Raw genomic sequence first — 20,877 nt, 5'->3', positions numbered from 1 at the left:
AAAAAGTGAGAACAGCAAGATGATTTAAGCAATAATCAAGATGAGGATATTTTTGTTTATTCAATAGAATATTCTATCTTGATTGATTCGACCATTTCTTCTCATATGAAAGACATTAGTTAATGGCTTCTATCAATTACAATGTATAATATTAAGAAATGAGCAAAAATAAATTCCACATGTCATTTCTTACACTTTAGCAGCTACATTTTTTTCACAACTTTTTGACACTAACAGATGAGAAAGAAGGCCACTTTTGCTCAAGAACTAAAGCAGAGTACTGGGCCCATCATCAAGAGATATCAGACATTGAAAAAGAGAGCAGCACAGGTTTCCAGAACTCTGAATAGGAAAGACCTGGGAAAAAAAGATGGGCCAACAGGCAGCAGATATCAACTTCCACAGGGCATTGAGAAAAGAAGTGAGCAAAAAAGACCCTCACATACTTAGTTTTTAGATATTACAGACTATGAGAGAGGAATATTATATGCTAAGAGAAGAAGCAAATGTAGAGGTAGAGGTAAAAGATAAAGGAGAAATTGAGTGATTGAAAATCAGTGTCAGAGAAGATGGAAGAGAGGATGGTTGGATGGATGGATAGATGAATGGCGGCATACGGATGGGTGAGTTTGATTTGGACAAAGAAGAATCACCTAGTTCCTAGGGATTGGTTAGTGCATTTACAAAAACGTCTGATGGAGGCAGGCAAAAACACAAGCAAGTTTTCAACTATTAGTCCCTATTGAGTAGGAAGCATAATTACCTGTAAAGAGTAAAGGCAGCAGGCTATGATGCTTAAAGCGAATGAGGTTGTGGGAGAGATGCTTAGGTGAATACAAAAAAATTACTCAACAAAGTTGAGGGCCTAGCTGATACTACAGTACCATACTTAAATTCTTCTCTAAGTAGACTCTATTATCACTTGGAATTACTCCAGCAGTCCTCTATAGTCTGAGAGTTTCAGGGAGTGGGTGGGAGGGGAGAGATATAGTTGGAGAGACCTACTGTTGGTGATACGTGTACAAGTAGGGAAGAGAAAAGGTTAATTTGCTGCATAGAGAATTAGAACAGAACAGAGAAGGAACTAAAGGAAGGAGGGGGGTGATATGCAAGAAGAGAGAAGGAAGAGTAAGGGGTCTAGTAAAATTTAGATTAAAAAATAAATGCAAACCAAATCAAAGGCCAAGAAAGCTGAAAGGCTGGCAGGCTGTGATCAGAGACTGAGCTGAGACAGAAGAGGTGGAGATGTTCTAAGTGATTCCAGATTACAGGAGACGGGTGTAGGACAGGGTTCCTGGAGAGGAAGTGACGGTAAGGACCTCAAACTTGGGTCAACTGAAGAAATGTGAGACCACATTGCCTGGATGGCAGGAGATACAATGGGGACAGCAATGACTAAAACAGGCTGTCAATGTCCTCACTGAACATGGGGACTGGCCAGGTGGTCCACAGGAAACAGGAACAGGAGGGGAGAGAAACAGGCAGATCCAAATAGTGTATGTCTTAATGCCTGGGACTGTGGCACACAAGGCTGAATGTCTCAGAAGCCCTGCTGAGGAGCTCAGAAAATGGAGTAAGATGCCGACCATCTCTCTGGGTTGTGGTCCTTGGGGCTCAGAACAAGCACACAGCAACATCATCACAGAGACCTGCCCCCCAACATTATATGAGTGGCAAGACCCTCTTCCCAGCCAGCATCCATAGCTATTGACTCTTCTCTCATTTTCCTCACTGTCACTTTCACAGCTTTCAGTACCACCTCCACATGAGTAACTTCCAAGTTTACGTCTCCAACCTTACACTCTCTCCTGTACGGTAGTTCTGAAGCTCTAAATCGCCTTCAAGATGTACTTTCCTAGACTACTGGCCATTAATTCACACTCAAATCAAACACTCAAGAAAGCCAGCATCTCTCCCCCAAAACTCTTGCCTCCAGCTTTTCCTATTCTTCCCACTAATCCAGACAGAAAACATGGTGTCATTTTTTAATCATTCCACACTTTCTCACTCACATCTATACAAGTTGTACCAATTATTCCTTTGTGATGCTTCCAAGGCCATCTTTCCTTTTACACTTCCCTACTATCCCTCTAATTCAGGCCCAGGTAGCTGGCTATGTGTTATTATAAGAGATTCAGGGCTCTCTACCTGGTTTCTCTCCTGGCTTCTTTCTACTCTTTCTACTAATTTAAGATGAATCTTTCTGAAACATTACTTTTCACATGTGAATCTCTATTCATAAACCTCCCATGTCTCCCACGTATTTCCATAATAATAAAAGCCAAACTCCTTGCACAAACACTGTAAGTCCTTCATGGGAGGCATCTCCCATGTCTCCAAAACCACTCCTATTACATCACTACAGGAACCAGACACACTGTGATTATTCCAATTCCTCCTATCCCCTTAGATTCAACAGGTTTTCAATAATTCGTATTTCTGATTATATTTACCTTATCTACTTTCACTACAATGCATAGATTTTAACTAAATGAAGATTTTAATTCATTAAGATTCAAATAACCTGGCATTTGTAAAAATGATTTAGCAAAATTTCCCTAATGTGCTATGAAAGTATAAATTACTTTCACAGTTGCTCACTTTGAATTTATAATTTAAAAGGTGAGGGAACCATTAATAGATGCCTGGAGTTTAGTTGTTAATGAAATTAATTTAGTAAGATTTCAATCCTCAGAGAAGGGAAATCTTGCTGATCACAAGTTTCTGAAGTCCATCCTAAGTGATTCCCTTTTGAAGATGATCATAAGTAGAAATGCATTACACATTTGTACATACACACAAAATGTGCAGCTACAGTGGAATGCATCCACTGTTAATCAAAATGTATATAACAGAGAATCCCCTGATCTACTGGATAAAGAAAATTTTCCAAACCTATAAAGCCCTACGTACTACTTTCTACCATGAAACAACAGTTATCTCCAATCCTTAGATTCATGTGGTGTTAAACAGAATTATAACATGCGATTGATGAGGAACTAGGGCTAGAGAAGTTAATCAAGATAGCAAATAGCAGAGTCAGAATTGGAGCCAAGGTTTTCTGACTCCAAGTCCAATGCCCTCTCATTCCATACTGTCTCAATAGAAGATTCCAAAGAATGATAACTGAGAAACTGAATAAAAGACCCCAAGGCACTCTATAGAATGAAAAAAAAAACATAGTAAAAGGGAAATTAGTTCAATTTGAAAAGTGTTAGATTAGCGGTGCCAAAATCCAGGTAAAGACACATACCAGGAAGAGAAAGTGCTAACCGGAAGCTTATAAGGGAGGTTGACCGTGGAGACTTTTTTAAAATGAACTTCTGGGAATACACAGGAAGAGAGAATAGAAAGGCAAGGCGTGAGGGGAAAACAGAGCCTTTGGAAATGCCTCTAGCACGTTGAGTGTGAGGTGGCACAAGACAAACAAGGAAAAAGAGGAATGAGCAAGAGAGGCAGAAAGAGAATGTAAGGAGACAATGGGCAGTGAAAAAGATGCATGCAAGAAAGAGGAAGCGGGCAACAGTCCAAAATGATTCAGACAGCATGAGGGAGGTTATGACTAAGAAAAGCCTATTGGATTTGAAAGAAACAGACACATGCCTCTTGAGAGGCAGAATTGAGTACAGTGATGGGAGAAAGTCAGAACACATGGAGTAGGGGTGATCAGCAAGTGGGAGCCGGGCACATGTCATTCATTCACAAGGACTGACAGAGAAGGGAAGGAGATGGAGAACATAGCACGGTAAGCCCTGCTAGCAAGCACCTTGCCCATTTTGCTCATCACTATCCCCAGCACCAAGAACAGTTCCTAGCATGTAATAGACACTCAATAATTTTTTGTTGGTTGGATGTTGTTGAATTCAATCAGTGTTATTTATTTCAATAAATGTTGTTGTTTGGATAAATAAATGAATTAATGAATGAATATAGTGCTTGTATTTGAGGGAGTATGAAAGACTACTCTTCATGTTATTACATGTAATGCAGGTCTCAATGCTGGAGTTATACTGTACAAACTAAGATCTGGTTATAAGATAAAAGCTGTGAATGCAGCGCACATCGTCAGACATTGTGTTGGAGGATGGAGATCTAGTCTCGAGGTTGAAGTTAATCTTTTTGACAGTTATCTGAGTGAAAATGGAATCCTTCAGACCAAACATGAGAACTGGAGGAAAATCTCTGAGTGTCTGCAGAGTAGAATTCCCTCTCTGCCTTGACCAAGAAGGCAGCAAGAGATTGAAAGGAACTCCTGAGAGGTGGATTGTTAAGAAGAGGCTCTCCACCTGAGACAGGCAGGAACTCAGTTATTAAGAAGTCCAGACAAGTGCCTACAATGCGGTCAAAACCTTTTGCAGCTAGAGGTTACCTATCTCAGTTTGCTAAGGGTTCTTGTCCTCTGTGTTAATTCTTTCAGTTCTGCCTCACACTTAAAGTCTTTTGAAAGGTTTAGTCTGGGCACGAGAATATAAGAGTTCAGCCAGCACTCAGAGTGGGGAGGGTGGCTGGCACCATGGTGGCAGCAGGAGCAGCAACTAGAGTGGAAAGCTCCCAAGCACTGGGGATGTGGAGTAACCACTAAGACAACTTGAAGTTCAAGGGTTTGTTGTTGTTGTTATCAGATGACATGGTATCCTCTTACAGGAAATCTAGGAAAGATTTTGTTTTTCCTGATTTTCATTTGGTTTGGTTTTAACAAAGGCAACTTGAGCAGATAAAAGAGATAAAGGAGGAAAACTTGTAGATAGCAACAGAAAGAAATTACAGTTACAAGGAATGTATGTGATGTCATTAAGTAAAGCCCTGGAACGAAGGAGGGGTCATAAGTTTCAAAGGCAAGATGGGGAGTTAGTTTTTGCAAAGTGGCATAAAGAAAGACTGAGAGAACAGAAAGAAAGAAGATGCTTCTGAGAAGCTCATCTGGAAATTAGGGAGTACATCAGCTGCGGGGCTTGTGGAACACAAAAAGTTCATGAAACTGCCTTGGAGAGGCCACCAGAGAGCCCAGTGACTAAGAGGCTTTTGCAAATCTTGAGGGGCTACATCGCTGGAATTTCCAGAAACTCTAGTCAGCACAATTGAATGCTGTCTGCAGCAACACTTGGCAACCTGGAAAGGTTTCTTGCAATTGTTGGAGGTGCAGCCCTACGTGTTAGCCAAGCTCAGCTCACCATAATGGATCTACCACATACGGAGTCGTAACAATGGGATAAACTCACACCTCATAGAAAAATCTTCTCACAGTGTTAGAAACAACTCTAAAGGCAGGCTGTAATCAGAAGAGTCATAATTAATCCACCCTGCTTATTTTCCTTCCAATGGAGCCAAGTTGTACTGTTCATACCAAGATCTTCAGGGTGTTCCAGGTAAAAGGAGTCTTGGAAATCATCCAGTCCAACCTCTCACCTATTATGGCTTTCACTTTTAGAACTCCATGGAAGAAACTATCAGTGAACACTGGTGTACCCGGGCACAGCCTCCTCTGTAGTACATATGAGGCTGCATGGCTGAGCTCGGGCTGATGCCACATTGGTGGAAGTTGTATGTCACTCCCAGGCCTGACTTTCTCAGACAAAGGAGAAACAGCCAAACTGCATCACACCAGAGTCTGCTTGAGAGAGAAATATACTTTGACAATGTTAGTCACTACTATTTGTGGATTTGTCTGTTTCATCAGCAAGCATTCATTCATATCAAGCCACTTTTTAACGATCTAGCAACTCAGAGTTGTCAATCACTCTAGAGAAAGGGATGGAGATTATTACCACCCATATACCCAAAAGATTTAAATGGTGGAAGCAGTCACAAAACCCATTGTTACTTTGCAGTAGCAACTCACTTACCTAAAAGTTATTATGTCAGACATAATTTGCAAAGCTAAAGCCTCAACTCCCTGAGAACAAGAGAGTAGGCAGCAAACGCCTTAAAACAACCTAGGCTGAGAGCAAAATAAAGCTTTTGAGCTTCTTTCCCTGGTAAGCTCTTCAGGCTGGATTTCTTTACTCAAGTTATTTCAGAGTAAATAAATCAATCTTGGAAATTTGATTATCTCCCATCAAATAGGAAATTGGCCAGGCACAGTGGCTTATGCCTATAATCTCAGCACTTTGGGAGGCTGAGGCGGAGTTGAGCCCAGGAGTTTGAGACCAGCTTGGGCAACACAGCAAGACCTCATCCCTACAAATTATTTAAAAATTAGCCAGTCATGTTGGCATGTGCCTGTGCTCACAGTTACTTGGGAGACTGAGGTGGGAGAATAACCTTACCCTGGGAGGTCCAGGCTTCCATGAGCCAGGATTGTGCCACTGTACTCCATCATGGTCCACAAAGCAAGACCCTCCCTCAAATAAAAAAATAAAAAAGAAACAAATAGGAAATTGAAAGCACAAAAAGGAATGGCCTGGAAAGGGGCAAAACATGCCATTCTGATAGCGACGGAGAGATCGGGAAAACTATAAAAGGCAACATGCCCAAATCAAAAAGCAGGGTACAGTGCCCCACTTTATAAAGATAATTGAGCCCCACTGCCCCTCAGAGCCCTGAAAGCATCAAGGAAGGCGCTCAGCTCACAACTGATACTAATAAAGATGACTTCGGTCTTCATCCAACCTTTGTAAGCTTTGAAGGAAGGTAGGAAAATGTGGAAGAAGCCTCTGGAAATGGTAACTCAAAACTGTCAGTGTTTAAAGACACACATTTTGGTCATTTGAAAAACTGACTTATGAGCTACCTTATTCCCTAGGTTGCCTCATACAGCTGCTTAAAAAATACGAGACATTGCTGGGCGTGATGGCTCATGCCTGTAATCCCAGAACTTTGGGAGGCCGAGGTGGGTGGATCACCTGAGGTAAGGGGTTCGAGACCAGCCTGGCAAACATAGTGAAATACCATCTCTACTTAAAAAATACAAAAATTAGCCAGGTGTGGTGCCAGGCAGGAGAATTGCTTGAGCCAGGGAGACGGAGGTTGCAGTGAGCCAAGATTGCGCCACTGCACTCCAGCCTGGATGACAGAGTGAGACCCTGTCTATATATATATGATATATGAGACATTGTCAATTGGAAGAGGTCTGATTTAGAGTGGGTGGTTCCTGAACCTGTTTAGGTACACACATCCAGCATGAAATAAATCAGCTTCCATAATATAAATCAAGATCTAAAAGTCAAGTTGAAAGGACATTAGAGATCATGCAGTCAAGACCCTGGCAAAAAAAGGTGACTAGAGGGCATACATTCATCTCACTGTAGAGAGGGAACTGCAGCCAGTGTTGTATTTGAGAGCCGGAATATTATCCACATCACAATTTCCTAGGCCTACTCACAACCCTCTACATCCCTTCCCAAGCCTTCAGGTTGGCCTACAGGCCTGATGCACTCACCTGCAGAAAGCAGTGTCCAACCGGAGCATGCTCTGCAAGTGTGGCATTGTACACCTGCCTCCAGAAGATGGGCTCGTTGTCATTCACATCATCCACGGTGATGCTCACCAAGCTGGTGGCAGAGAGCGAGGGCTCTCCAAGGTCCTGGGCCACCACTCTCAGCTCCACCGCCTCCTGGACCTCTCGGTCTAGAGTCCGGATGGTGCTGATGGCACCGCTTTCGGGATCAATGGTGAAAGATGGTCCACACTCTGCAGTGGGCAAAGCCTCTGGATTGCAGGGAGCCGAGAGTTGGACTAGCGTGTAGCGCAGCCAGGCGTGCTCAGTGCCTGCCTCGTCGGCGTCGGAGGCGCTGACCCACAGGACTACAGTGCCAGGGGCTGCGGCCTCGGACACTGAGGCCTTGTAATGCTGTTGGCTGAAGAGAGGTGGTTGGTCGTTGAGGTCGGCGACCCGGAGTAGCAGCGTCTTCTCAGTGCTCAGCGGCGGGGACCCCGCATCGGTGGCCACCAGTCGTAACTCGAACAGATCGCGGCTCTCTCTGTCCAGGGGCCCCTCGACGCAAAGGAAAAATACCCCTGGGGGGCCGCCGGGCCGCAACGCGAAGGCTCCCTCTCCGCCTTCCAAGGACAGAGAGATACTCGCGTCTCCAAGACCCACACCAAGCTCCCCCGCGGTCTCGTCTTCCTCCTCCCAGTCACCGTCCGCATCGGACACCGAGAAGCGAGCCACGTAGTCGCCGGGTCGGGCGCCTTCAGAGACGCGGGCAACGCCTTCCTCTGTGAGGAAGAGCACGTGAATGGCTGGCCGGTTGTCATTCACGTCCAGCACTGCGATGGAGACGCGCACCGTGGCAACCTCAGGCTCGGCGCCTCCATCGCGGGCCTCCACCACCAGCTGGTGCCAGGCCTGTGCCTCGCGGTCCAGAGGTCTCCGCACTCGTACCACGCCGCTCAGCTCCTCTACGGCGAAGTAGGCCGCGTCGCCCAGGGCCCCGCCGCCGCTCCCCGCCCCGGGCACTTGCCGGGCGCGGACGCTGTAGCGCACGAAGCCATTGGGCCCCAGGTCGCGGTCGGTGGCGCGCACCCGGCAGACCTCGGTGCCCGGCGGGGCGTCCTCGCGCACCGCGGCGCGGTACTCTTCCTGCTCAAAGACCGGCGGGTTGTCGTTCTCATCCAGCACGCGCAGCTCCACGCGCAGGCTGCCTGTGCGCCGCGGGCGGCCGCCGTCCCATGCGTCGATCTGCAGCCAGTGCGCCGCCGCCTCCTCTCGGTCCAGGCGCCGCAGCAGCACCAGGTCTAGTGGCTCCAGCGGCGACGAGGAGCCTGGCAAAAGCGGTGACGGTAGTGGCCCCGGAGCCCCGTAGCGCAACTCGAAGAACGGGCCTGCAGGGTCCTCGGGCAGATCGGACGGTAGCACCAGAGTGTATCCCTGAGTGCTGAACAGCCCGGCGTCGGGATCCTGGGCACCTGGCAGGCGGAAGGCGGTCCCCGGCGGGCTGAGCTCGGAGACGTCGAGCTGCAGGGAGTCGAGGGGAAAGCGGGGCGAGTGGTCATTCACGTCGTTGACGCGGATCTCCACCTGCACCACAGCGCCCAGCAGCGTGGCGGCCACGAAGCTGTAGCGGTCCCGCCGCTCACGGTCCAGGCGCCGCGCAGTGCGGATAATGCCGGTGTCCGGATGCACGTGGAAGTCGTCCAGCAGCGGGGAGTCATCCGAGTCCTCCGACAGAAAGAAGCCGCTCCCCTCCTGCTGCGCGGCAGGCAGCCCCGCACGGATGTCACCGACCAGCGTGTCCGGGGGAAGCCCTTCATCCACGGAAAGGGTGAGGTTGAACAACTGGGCAGACGAGCCCGAGGCCGCCCACAGCCACATGTGTACCAAGAGCCCGAGCAGGGAGCGCTGAGTCCTGGTGCCGCTGCTGCCTGGCCGTCCGCGGGGTGTCTCTCTCCTCCCCGGGAGCAGAAGGGGCTTCCCGACGGGAGCCCCTGGCTGCTGACGCCCTTCGCCCATCTTCCGCCCACAAGGGCTCATTTCTCCACCAGCTCCTGGGAGTGCACTCCGGTAACTGCCAGCTTGTGGCAGGATCGCAGAAAAATCCAGGAGCCTCTTCAGTGTCTGAGCCAAAGAAGAAAAGACTTTGTTTGGCAAACAAACCGAGGGACCCAGGAGTTCCCGAGGTTACATCTGCAACTGGTGAAAGCGTCCTCTGTCTGCAGCTCACGCAGACAGGGAAGCTCTAGCTGCCTCTGTCGCGGCAGCCACCTCTTCAGCTCCTGGATTTCTTTAAAAGTGTCTCATCTCTTTTTCTCTCTCCTTTTATTCCTTTTACATCTGTTCCTTGTTCTACTCGGCTGGTTGTTTCCCCCTAGTAAAGTCAGGTGCATTATTTCTTTTGCCAGAAAGGAGGAGATTATTTGAAGGGCGCACTCACAAGGAGAGGATGGGGATCCGGCCGGAGGAGGGGATGGAGAAGGGCGGGGAGGCCGGGAGTCAGGGCGCGGGGTGGAGGGAGGGAGGGAGCGAGGGAAGGAGGGCTGCGGTGGTGTCTGCTGCTCCGGGGGCGGGGCGGTCGCTCCCCGTGGCGTCTCCCCGCGCCGGGGACCGCGCGACTCCGGCTCCGGCCCAGCCTCCGCCGCCTCTCTTCCCCTCCCCACCGTGTGACGCGGCGCACGCGAGGGCAAACTCCAACCTGAGAGCCGCTGCTCTGCCGCAGGGCGGAAGAAGAGCAAATGCAAAAGCCCTGGGAGACTTGCACCGCGGGGCGGCTGGGGGACGCGCAGGCGGGGCGTCTGCACGAGCTTGGCGTGTCCAGTAGTGATGGGTAACGGGAGCAGCCTCTCTTCGGCTTCGCCCTCCATCCCCTTGACCGTCCCTTAGCAGGCCTGACGCTTGGCTTGGGCTGAGCCGAGAAGGTGGGGGTTATCATCACTTTGGGGTGCCAAACTTGTGTTCTCCATTTGGCGAGAGGGACTCCCGTCCTCAGCGGAAGGACAGATGGAGTCAAAGGCCGTTGCACAGCTGGGGCCAGGATGGCTGCGAAGGGGAGAAGGCGGAACTTGGAAAAACCTTCCAGAAAACCCGAGAAATCTGTGGCACACATGGTGCAAACAACACTTTATTGTGCCGCGCTACTACTCAGCGACGTGTGAGCCTCTTGTCACTACCCTCTGCCACCAGGAATGAAGACAATATATCCGCCTTGAGAACCCTTTATCTAAATTCAGCGCCATCATAACACTTCCAGGGTGTTTGATGATGCTGATTTATGAGCAGAAAGCCCCGGTGGCCGACGCCCCCTCAACCCCTCAGCGCTCCACCACCGCCCCTAAGCAAGGAAGTTTGCAAGGAAGATCACTCTACGATTACCACTTTCAAAACTAGCTTCTGTCTGAGCCGAACGCAAATGCCAATAAATAGCCATAGTCGCAGATTTCCGTTCAATTATCCCTAATAATCGATAGAAACTGATAAATGTCCTCTAATGAAATATGCCTGAGAAAAGACTCTCTGGGCTCTTAAGAATGGCTGGCCATATTTAGCAAATGGTTTCTGCAATTTTGCATTTGGGCCAGAGGGAAGAATTAATTTCCTAGATACTGTTTTTCTCCTTTAGGGAGGACCAAAAGCCCTGCATAGTGGTTTCTTGCAGCAACAATAAAATGCCTTTTTAATGTGCAATGGAGTTATATATAATTGCTAATCCACAGCCACACTACCTCTGACCAAATAACAATAAAATAATTGACTTTGTAGCAGATATGTTGCCATAAATGGAGACATTATTAAAATAAATTCAGCTTTCATTCCCCAATGAACTCTCTTTAACCATTAAAGCGATTTGTTATGAGTCTTTAGAGTCTTTTTATCTTCAATCACTGCATTCTCACCCTAACTAGTCCCTTCCCTCCGCTCTCGCCCCTCTGTAAGTCATTCATTTTTGTTTTTGCTGTTGTTATTGTTGCTGTTGTTGTTTTCTGAAGGGATCTCACTCTGTCACCCAGGATGGAGTGCAGTGGCACAATCGCCACCCACTGCAACCTCTCTGTCTCCTGGACTCAAGTGATTCTATCACCTCGGTTTCCAGAGTAGCTGGTACTATAGGTCCCCACCACTACACCTGGCAAATTTTTACTTTATTTATTTATTTTATTTATTTTTTGTAGAGATGAGTTCTCACTATATTGTCTAGACTGGTCTCAAACTCCTGAGGCCAACCGATCCTCCTGTCTAGGCCTCCCAAAGTACTGAGATTATAGGCCTGAGCCACCAAAACCAGCCTCTAAGTAATTCTTGAATGAGCATCTGGATTAATGTTTTTAAAGCTGTCTTAAATTATATTACCTCCTGCTTAGAACCTGAAATGATTCCATTGTACTTAGCTTATAATTCAGACTCCTTCAATCAAGCTTCTTTTAATAGTGCAGGTCCTATCCATGTTTCTGATCTTGCCTCACACCATCACTCTGGAGTCAGCCATCTGCCTTCTTTCTGACCTTGTACCTTTGAATTGTTGGAATTTTTCATGCGTGGGAGTTCTTTTTTCTGCTTTGGAAAGATCTAGCTCTTTCTCATTCAGGTCTCAAGTCCAATGCCCTCTGTTAAGAAAGATCTTCCCTGATATCCTACCTCAGATCTCCTAAATCCTATTATATTCTTTCAGTATATTTTATTCACGGCATGTATCAGCATCTGAAACCAGTTTGCTTTTTTTCACTTGTTTATTAGATTATTACAACCTTAAAACCCTCATTCTGCTTTATCTCAGCACCTAGAACAGTACCTAGTATGTAGTGGGTCTCTATTTACTAAATATGTGTTGGACAGATAGTTGGTTGAAACTTTGGGTAGGTGAATGGATTTTTCTGTTAAAGTAGAAGTTTGAAGCCATAACCAAGAATGAATTGGCCATGAGAATCTTCACTGTGATGAATTCTATCTTTGCAATCTTACTCATCTAAATCATTTCATAGGGCTTCTTGAACTTATTTTTCAGTTTCTTCAACTTACTTTGTAAACCATTGTATTAGTCTGTTCTCACATTGCTAAAAAGAGCCTGAGACTGGATAATTTATAAAGAAAAAAGGCTTAATTGGTTCATCATTCTGCAGGCTGTACAGGAACCATGATGGGATCAGCTTCTGGGGAGACGTCAGGAAACTTATAATCCTGGAAGAAAGTGAAGGGGAAGCAGGCAGGAGGAAGAAAATGAGCAGGAAGGTGCTATACATTTTTAAACGAACACATTTCATGAGAACTCACTCAGTATCATCAGGACAGCTTAGGGAGATGGTGCTAAACCATTCTTAAGAAACTGCCTTAGGAGCCAGTCACCTCCCACCAGGTCCCACCTCTAAGACTGAGGTTACCATTCAACATGAGATTTGGGCAGGGAAACAGATCCAAACCATATCAACCATGTTGTTAACAAACATTTACTTGAATCTAAAAATAAAGAAAAAGAAGCATCGTTTTCTGCATCTTTCACTGACACATTCTTTGTAAACAGTGGTTTAGTTTAGAAACAGCGGAAAGCAAATAGAAAATCAAGAACTTCAGGCTTCTATTTTCCCATTAGTTCTAAAGCTTTATATTTCAAGCGTGTGCAATTCAAGGTCTCCTGTCCATTGCACAATTACCCTTCATTGAAGGTCCTGAATGTCCTTAATTATAGAATTAAGAATTCAATTTTGTGAAGTAAGAGAAATAAGAGCATTTCTCAGATATGTGAAAAATAATTTTAGATAATTCAGAAGCCAGTAGCCTGCAAGAAATAGGTCAAGGTCTGATCCTTGTAAGGGAAGCATCATGGTATAACCGGCCAGAGTTTTAGCTTTAAAGTTGGAAATCTCTTATTCTGCTCTATAATTGGAGGAAGGTTACTTAAATCTTAAGGCTTAGAGTTTCCTCCTTTCTAAATTGGGGATGATACAGCTAATTTACAGGGATCGCATGAGCCTTAAATGAGACAATATATGTGGATTGGCATATAGAATGCATTTGGTAAATAGTATTTTCTTGCCCTCTTTTGTTTGTGTGATGAAATGTTTTAGGAGTGAACTATTTTGGAATTCTCAGTAATATCAAACTCTGATTTCTTATTCCCCCGGAATGAGTGAAGAAGGAGGATATAAAATTCCCACTATCTGGCGGGATGCAGTGACTCATACCTGTACTCCCAGCACTTTGGGAGACAAAGGCAGGAGGATTGCTTGAGCCCAGGAAGTCAAAATCAGCCTGGGCAATGTGGCAAGACACTATGTCTGCAAAAAAAAAAAAAAAAAAAAAAAATTAGCCAGGCACGCTGACACATATCTGTAGCCCCATGTACTCAGGAGGCTGAGCTGCCAGGATGGCTTAAACCCAAGGTGTTTAGCTGTGTTCATGCCACTGCACTCCAGCATGCATGACAGAGCAGTAGCCCATCTCAAAAAAAAATTATAAACATAAACTATTATTGGACAAAAAGGCTCAAGGCAGTTCTTCACTTTGTCTTACACGGTTTAAGTAATACAGGAAGTCCATGCTCAAAAACATTTTCCCCCATACCGTAGATAGCCCTCAGCTTTGTAATAGTTAAACAGTGTAGTTACTAAGTGCTCAAATCAGTGTTCAAAGTGCCCCAAGTCAACCTTTTAGAAAAGGAGTTATAATTATTATCCCCATCTTACAGATGAGGAAACTGAGGTTCAGGAGCATTGCAAGTCATGTGACCAAAGTCACACAGGTAGTAGAATTGGAACCTGAACCCAGTTTTGTTCCAGTGTCCATGGTCTTCACTGGTCATTTATTAACCTCATGATTTTCTTTAATCGAATTATCTTCTTCTGAATTATTAATGAAGTCAGCACAGTGATATAATGACTTTTGGGAAGACCTGGGAGAGCTGCAGAAGGAGGAATGTGTGAACATGTTAGTGGGAGTGGTGGGGAGGCACAGGAAGATAGTCACAAGTCAGTACTTGAAAATGCAACAAAAAGAAACCAACTCCGCACTTAAAAAATGGTACTTAAAGGTTTGGGAGGCCGAGGTGGGCAGATCACCTAAGGTCAGGAGTTCGAGGCCAGCCTGACCAACATGGAGGAACCCCATCTCTACTAAAAATACAGAATTAGCCAGGCATGGTGGCTCATGCCTGTGATCCCAGCTACTCGGGAAGCCGAGGCACGAGAATTGCTTGAACCCAGGAGGCAGAGGTTGCAGTGGGCCAAGATCGCACCATTGCACTCCAGCCTTGGCATCAAGAGCAAAACTCCATCTCAAAAAAAAAAAAAAAAAAAAATGGTACTTCAAAACCAGTAAGGAGAATCATGTGACATGGAGGGTTTCTTCCCAACTTCTCACCCAGGGGGATGACCCTCTGAGGGTTAAAAAGTGTACATGACACCAGGGAGCCCCCATGTGAAGCTCCCTTGCCTCACATGCCATCGTTCTGATAATGTTTCACCCAAACAGTGTTTGGAGCTTGTGATGGTTAAAGGTGACGTGTCATGTTGGCCAAGGCTACGGTGCCCACCTTGTTTAGTGAAACACTGGCTTAGATGCTGCTGGGAAGGTCATGTCATGTTGGGAAGAACCCTAACTAATATAGAACTTTGTGGAAGTGGAGATAATTTAGTATTTAATATTATAGCTGGTATTTAGAATCTACATATATTTTGTGTTCTTAAAGTTTTTAAAATCAGAATCTTGGACATAATAGGGATCTTAATAAGTAATGAAGTACATCTTTCTATCTTAGAATCTAAGCCACCAAAAAGAAGTGATAGTTTTTTCCTTTTTTTAAATGTTGAGAACCAATTCCACACATGCTTGTATGATATTCTTAACTCCACAGAATATGATTACATTTTACAGATTATGAATTTCTGATTTGAATATCAACATATAGTTATTTACTTTGATTTTTTGGGAAGATGAAGAAAAACTGGTCAATAATTTTTTATGCCAACACTTCATCACATCATAGTTAAAGGGAACTATAACAAGGCTTACCATTAAGCAGGTTTATCATACTATATTGAATCACAGTTTCAGATCTAGTGGAAGCTGGAGTGTAAGAATCGCATACACCAAAGTTGTCCCTGCTTTTGAAGATTGTGGTATAGGTAGGTCTCAGATAGAACCCCTGGCTAAGGTCATTCCTGCCTAATTTCTCCTTCTGTCTCCTGACTTGCTTCTTATCCTTCTCAATACTTGGTAAGGCAGACCAGCTTTTCCCCATTCCCTCCAACAGACTCAGGATGGCCTAAAAAGGCCAATCAAACCTGCTTAACCGCATAGCCCCTACAATTTGGCTTTTCTAATTCTGTCTTTGGCACACACCCCATTTTGCCTTTCCTAAAAGCTTTTCCTTAGATGAAATAATCCCAGCTCCTCACTTCCCTAACCCTTTAATCATTTTGTTTCTGTTCTCTGAACTCTTTCCAATTTTCCTATATATTGTATCAGATGCAGAAACCAAAACCACACACCATTTTCTAACAGGGTCTAGGCATTGCCAAACCTAGGGAGGCTGACTTACTTCTTCAATCAGAAATCAAATCCAAGTCCAAAAGGTTAACAAGTGGATGTTGGAACAGGTGTGACACCCCTATTCCAATAAAGCAACACTTTCTGAGTTGGTAATTATTCGGTGTGGAAAGATAATCTACTCGTTTTCACACAAAAGAATTTTTAGAATATTCATGTATTTGTATAAGACAGCATGACAGATAAGGCTGGTGAAGAAAAAAGATAAATAGCATTGGATCCTGACCATATTTTTCTAAGTACTATTGTTCTTTGTGAGAAGTTAAGGAAGGTGATCTGTTTCCTGGGACAAAATAAAGTTCACTGAAATATATATACATAATATATGTTACAATAATTCAGGCAAGAGAAAGCAAAGGAAATACCCAGGACCCTGCCAATCCCACAAACATTCAGTGAGAAAAACACCTGGATTCTCCCCAAGCCACAGCTGTTTAGTTGGAAAATGCCTGGTTCCCATTGAATCAAGGCAGTCAGGGAAAAGAGCCACATCCGGCCCAGTGTGTCTACTGCGTACAATGCACACACATGAATCCTATTTGATCAAGACACAGTTATTTTGGAAATAAATAGATCCTGCTGGATCCAAGCACAGTTCATGACTAGCACATGCAGATGGGGTATACTGAGTGCAGATATTATCTGTGAGAAACTCCAATACACAGATATTTGGTAAGAAAACTTATGCCACAGGTTTGGGGGCTCTGTTACTATCTCGGTGATTTCTTTCCTGGGACATATGTGGGTTTGGCAATGCTTCTTGATTAAGTTTCCTTGGATCACCAGGATGTGAGTGTGTTAACCCAGATTCTTTAGGTCGAGCAGTGAGTATATATGTAAAAAGAAATGCAAAATTGAGTAAGTCAATCTTGTTTCCCTTTAGTATACAATCAACAGTATAGTAGCATAATCACAATAGGAATGTTGCAGAACTTCCTGAACATATGTGAATTAGGAAAAAACCTTTATCTCTATCATCACAATGTACACTTTCCACATATGCCCATCTTTCCTTTATTGGCATAAACTTCTTTTGTGTCAAAGGGACACAATTTCACTACAGTTTCCAAATAAATTGTTCAGCAATCTATTATTTTAAAAATACCACTATTGGCCCTGAAATTAACCTGAAAATTAGGCAGATATTTCCAATGAATTAAATAATCATTATACTTATGATTTATCTACTTTAAAGCATACAGAGGTTTTTTATAGTTAATATAATTTATGAAGAGTGAATCCATGCTTAATCCCTTTAAAGATGTTTTTAGTTTGTTATCCAAAATAAACCTGAGGAGAGAACCTGTGCTTTGAGAAATCACGGACTTCACATCTGAACGTTCTAGAATCCTGAGGGCTTGGGAGGGTTTCTTCTACCCCATTACTTGCTCCAGAAATCAGGAGAGGTTACAGTGGCAACAGCTTCATGAATTCAGGTTCTCCTCAGCTTTCCTCTGTTGACTGCAAATACCTTATTTTTCATAATTCTTTGTATCTCAGTGCAAAAAAAAAAAAAAGGAGAGAAAGAAAAATAGAGAAATGATATTACAGAAGCTTCCAGCCTCAAAGGATGCATTCAATTAATAAACAGTAATCTCTCAGGAAAACAAACCTGAATGCCCTGGTCAAGAGCATCCATTCTGAACACTGCACACTTAGTGTTTTAGCCATCAAACTGACCTCCAGGGTATCTGCAGTCACATGACTGCATGTGCAGAGCCTCTCTTCAAACGCAGCTTCTTGTGTTTGCAAATGCATATCTCTATATTTTTTTCTCTGACTTCATGGACTTTTATTCCCAACTCTGTACTTTTTTTTTTTTTTAATAAATGTAGCTTCCACATTTTTGCTGTATGCTTTATCTTGAAAATCCTTTTTTGAAGGCCTCCGGCCTCTCTTCTCATGCATTTTTATCCCCAGTCGGCCCTGCTTCACCTGTGGGCTTTATTCACTGTTATTCCTTCTGTTAAGCCCTGGTCTCTTATCCAGGCATAACGGGAAAGCTTAAAAATAGCCATAAAAAAGTGTAGTTTAGAAGAGATGCTTTAAAGTTCAAATGATAAAGCCCTTCAGGGGGCACAGATGAATGTTAAATGCTGGAAAGCAAACACCAGTAATCAGAGCTGCAATCACTCATTTTTGAGCAAGTGCATTGTGCGGCCCAAGAGGAAAAAGGCAGGGCTGTAAAAGGCTGCAAAGTGGCCGCAGCTGCCAATCCTTGAACTTTGCAGGTGCCCAGAGTGAATGATTCCAGGAACTCACCTCTCCTTCTGCAAGAATGTCACCAGCAGAAAAGCCATATTCACAAATCAAGGGAACCTGAAGGATTATTCTAGACCTAATCTCCATCATCATAGTCCCCTGTGGTAGGCAGAATAATTTCTCCTCCCCCACACCCGCAAAGATGTCTGTGTCATTGAACCTGTAAATACATTACTTTATTGACAAAATAGACTTTGCAGATGGGATTAAGTTAAGGAATTTGAGATTGAGAGATTGTCTAGGTGGACCCATTGTAATCCCAGGGGGCCTTAGAAGGGAAAAGGGGAGGCAGGAAAGTCACAGTCAGAGTAGGAGATGGGACAAGAGGTTGGAATGAAGGAGCCATGAGCTCAAAGCTGGCAAAGGAAAGGAATTGGATTCTCCCCAGAGCATCCAGAAGGAACACAGTTCTGGCAACACATTGATTTTGGCCCAGTGAGACCTGTGTGGGACTTCTAATCTACAGAACTGTAAGATAATACATTTGTGTTGTTTTAAGCCACAAAATTTGTGATAATTTGTTACAGCAGCCACAGGAAACTAATACACCCTTTGGCAGTGCCGAGGCCAGTTTATCCCCTTCCCTGAATTCTCTGAAATAAATACTCACATTTCCAGTGCCATTGTTCCCTCTCAAACATTTATGTTCTCATTGAAAAGAAGACTGAAATTATCACAGCATCGGTTTTTGCCTCCAGCCAACAAGATCTCAAAGGATCAGTTACTGCTGGAAATGTGGGCAGAGTCCTTTAAGAGAAAGTGTCTCTCAACAATATCAAAAGGGAGATTTTCCTTGATTTAAATGCATCATTTGAAGTTTTGTCTTTGTAAAAATGTTTTTAGGATAAAACCTGTTCACAAAATAACCTTCTTGTTTAAAAGGCTAATGATTCCCTATGTAATTAATATACAATCAAGACTGTTAAAACTTTAACTAGATGTGATTTGGGAGTAATATTGAGTTAGCCATAATTTATCAGGGGGAGAGAATAGAGTCTTTGGGAAAGAGAGAGTCAAGGACACAAAGGTTCTTTTTCAATCAAAGGGCTTGACCCAACAACCAGAAAATGGGGTTCTGGTTATACTGTGGAGAGAAATAAATCCTGACTGGAAACAAATCTAAGTGCTATATAATGGGCCATGAAATCTATTCAATGGGAGTCACTGGCTCCAGAGGTGGGAACCTGCTAGTGTGTACACAAAGAATCTGTTTCTTTTCATCTCCTCATACTCAAATGGAAATGTGATGGTTTCCAAACTTTTCTGACTCACTGTAAGTAATATATTTTACATCACAGGCCACATACACACCTATACAATGTAATTGAAACAATAGTTTCATGACATCTTATCCTTCCAATGTGAGCTATATTCTGATATTTCCTAATTCTTACTGCCATTTTCATTAGTGTTCATTCATTCATTTATTTTTCATTTTTAAAGTGCTAGTCAGGATCAACTAAGCGGTCATGACTAGGAGTTTGAATACATAGCTTCAGTAGTACTATTTATCACAAAAGTAGGTATTTTCTTTCGGTACTAGTAGTAACAATTATTCATTATTCCCTAGAAACTTCAAAAGGAATGATAGCTTGAAACTATCTTTGAAGTCTTTCTAATTCTATAATTATATAGTTTTTCATCAAAAGAAATATTCTTTTATTTTATCTAAAGTTTTTTAATAAAATAAAGCAATGACTAATAACTTGGAAACTTCTCTCCAAAAAGTTTGTTTAATTAAAAAAAAATGTTTTTTCTAAGATAATTCTGATTCTGTTTTGCTCTTCAATGATTAATGCTAAACCCCAAACATGTCTTTCTAATCAAAATCAGGAATTATTGAAATTTTTGCCATACCTTTTTTTTGGTCACATTGGCATTAGTGTTTCTGAATTTTGCTTTCAGGAGTTGGGGAACTAGAATCACTCGTAAGGGATAAAGCATTTTGAGTCACTTCCAGAGAGTGTTTTGATTTATGCTCTACCCAATATTTCCTTGAAATTCACCTCCTCTTCTTATCACTAATATTGCTGAAGGCAGGTGAAGTGTCCTAAGACTCGCAGAGAAACTGCTCACTCTCACTTTGTTTTTAACAATTATGCTGCACAACACACTTCTCAGATTCTTGCCTGTAAAATAAAAGTGACACTAAACTCTCAGAGCTGAAGAATAGCTAATAAACTGTTCTAACCCTTCAGAGATGCAGAGCAATAGCACTCACTCATCAGTTTGCTGAGAGGTGACAGATTCCAATTTCCTATTTTCCAGAAACTCTCTCCTCATTACCAAGCAAAACTGGACCAGTTAACTTGCCCAAGATCTATAGCTTGCTGCAGTGATCTCATCAGTCTGTGTCCCTGATGGGAACTCAAGCAGGTGGTGTGGAGAGCAGCGAGCTGACATATGGAGACGTATTGCCTAAATAGACTGATCTACCAGGCCAACTAATTTTCCTTCTGAGAAGAGCAATTATTTTAAATTGCCGTATATCAAAATGACTTTGTTCTTGCCACTAAAATATAATGTCAATAAACCATAATGTAAATGAGTACCTCCTGCTACTTTGATTCTTTAAAATTAAAGATTAAAAAAAAATGAGAAAAAGCAGAGCCCACACTGCTTCATTTAGAATTAAGACAGGGTCACAATTCAAGGCTTTACAACATTAAGCTGGGGTGTGTAACTCACACTATTTTAGAAGCCTT

General features: G+C 43.7%; 1 protein-coding gene across 1 annotated transcript in view; it reads right to left on the bottom strand.

Moving 5' to 3' along the window:
- DCHS2 (dachsous cadherin-related 2) overlaps positions 1–9,848 on the bottom strand; it is a 272,685-nt gene extending 262,837 nt beyond the window's left edge. Inside the window, exon 1 of the mRNA XM_032248619.1 lies at positions 7,379–9,848. Within this exon, the coding sequence (XP_032104510.1) occupies positions 7,379–9,412 (2,034 nt within the window). The 5' untranslated portion in view covers positions 9,413–9,848. The remainder of the gene's footprint in view (positions 1–7,378) is intronic.
- Positions 9,849–20,877: the final 11,029 nt, after the last annotated feature.

The sequence above is a fragment of the Sapajus apella genome, unplaced genomic scaffold, assembly GCF_009761245.1.
Source record: "Sapajus apella isolate SASKATOON/1434 unplaced genomic scaffold, GSC_monkey_1.0 scaffold67, whole genome shotgun sequence".
NCBI lineage: Eukaryota > Metazoa > Chordata > Mammalia > Primates > Cebidae > Sapajus > Sapajus apella.
This window is presented reverse-complemented; position numbering and strand designations above follow the sequence as displayed.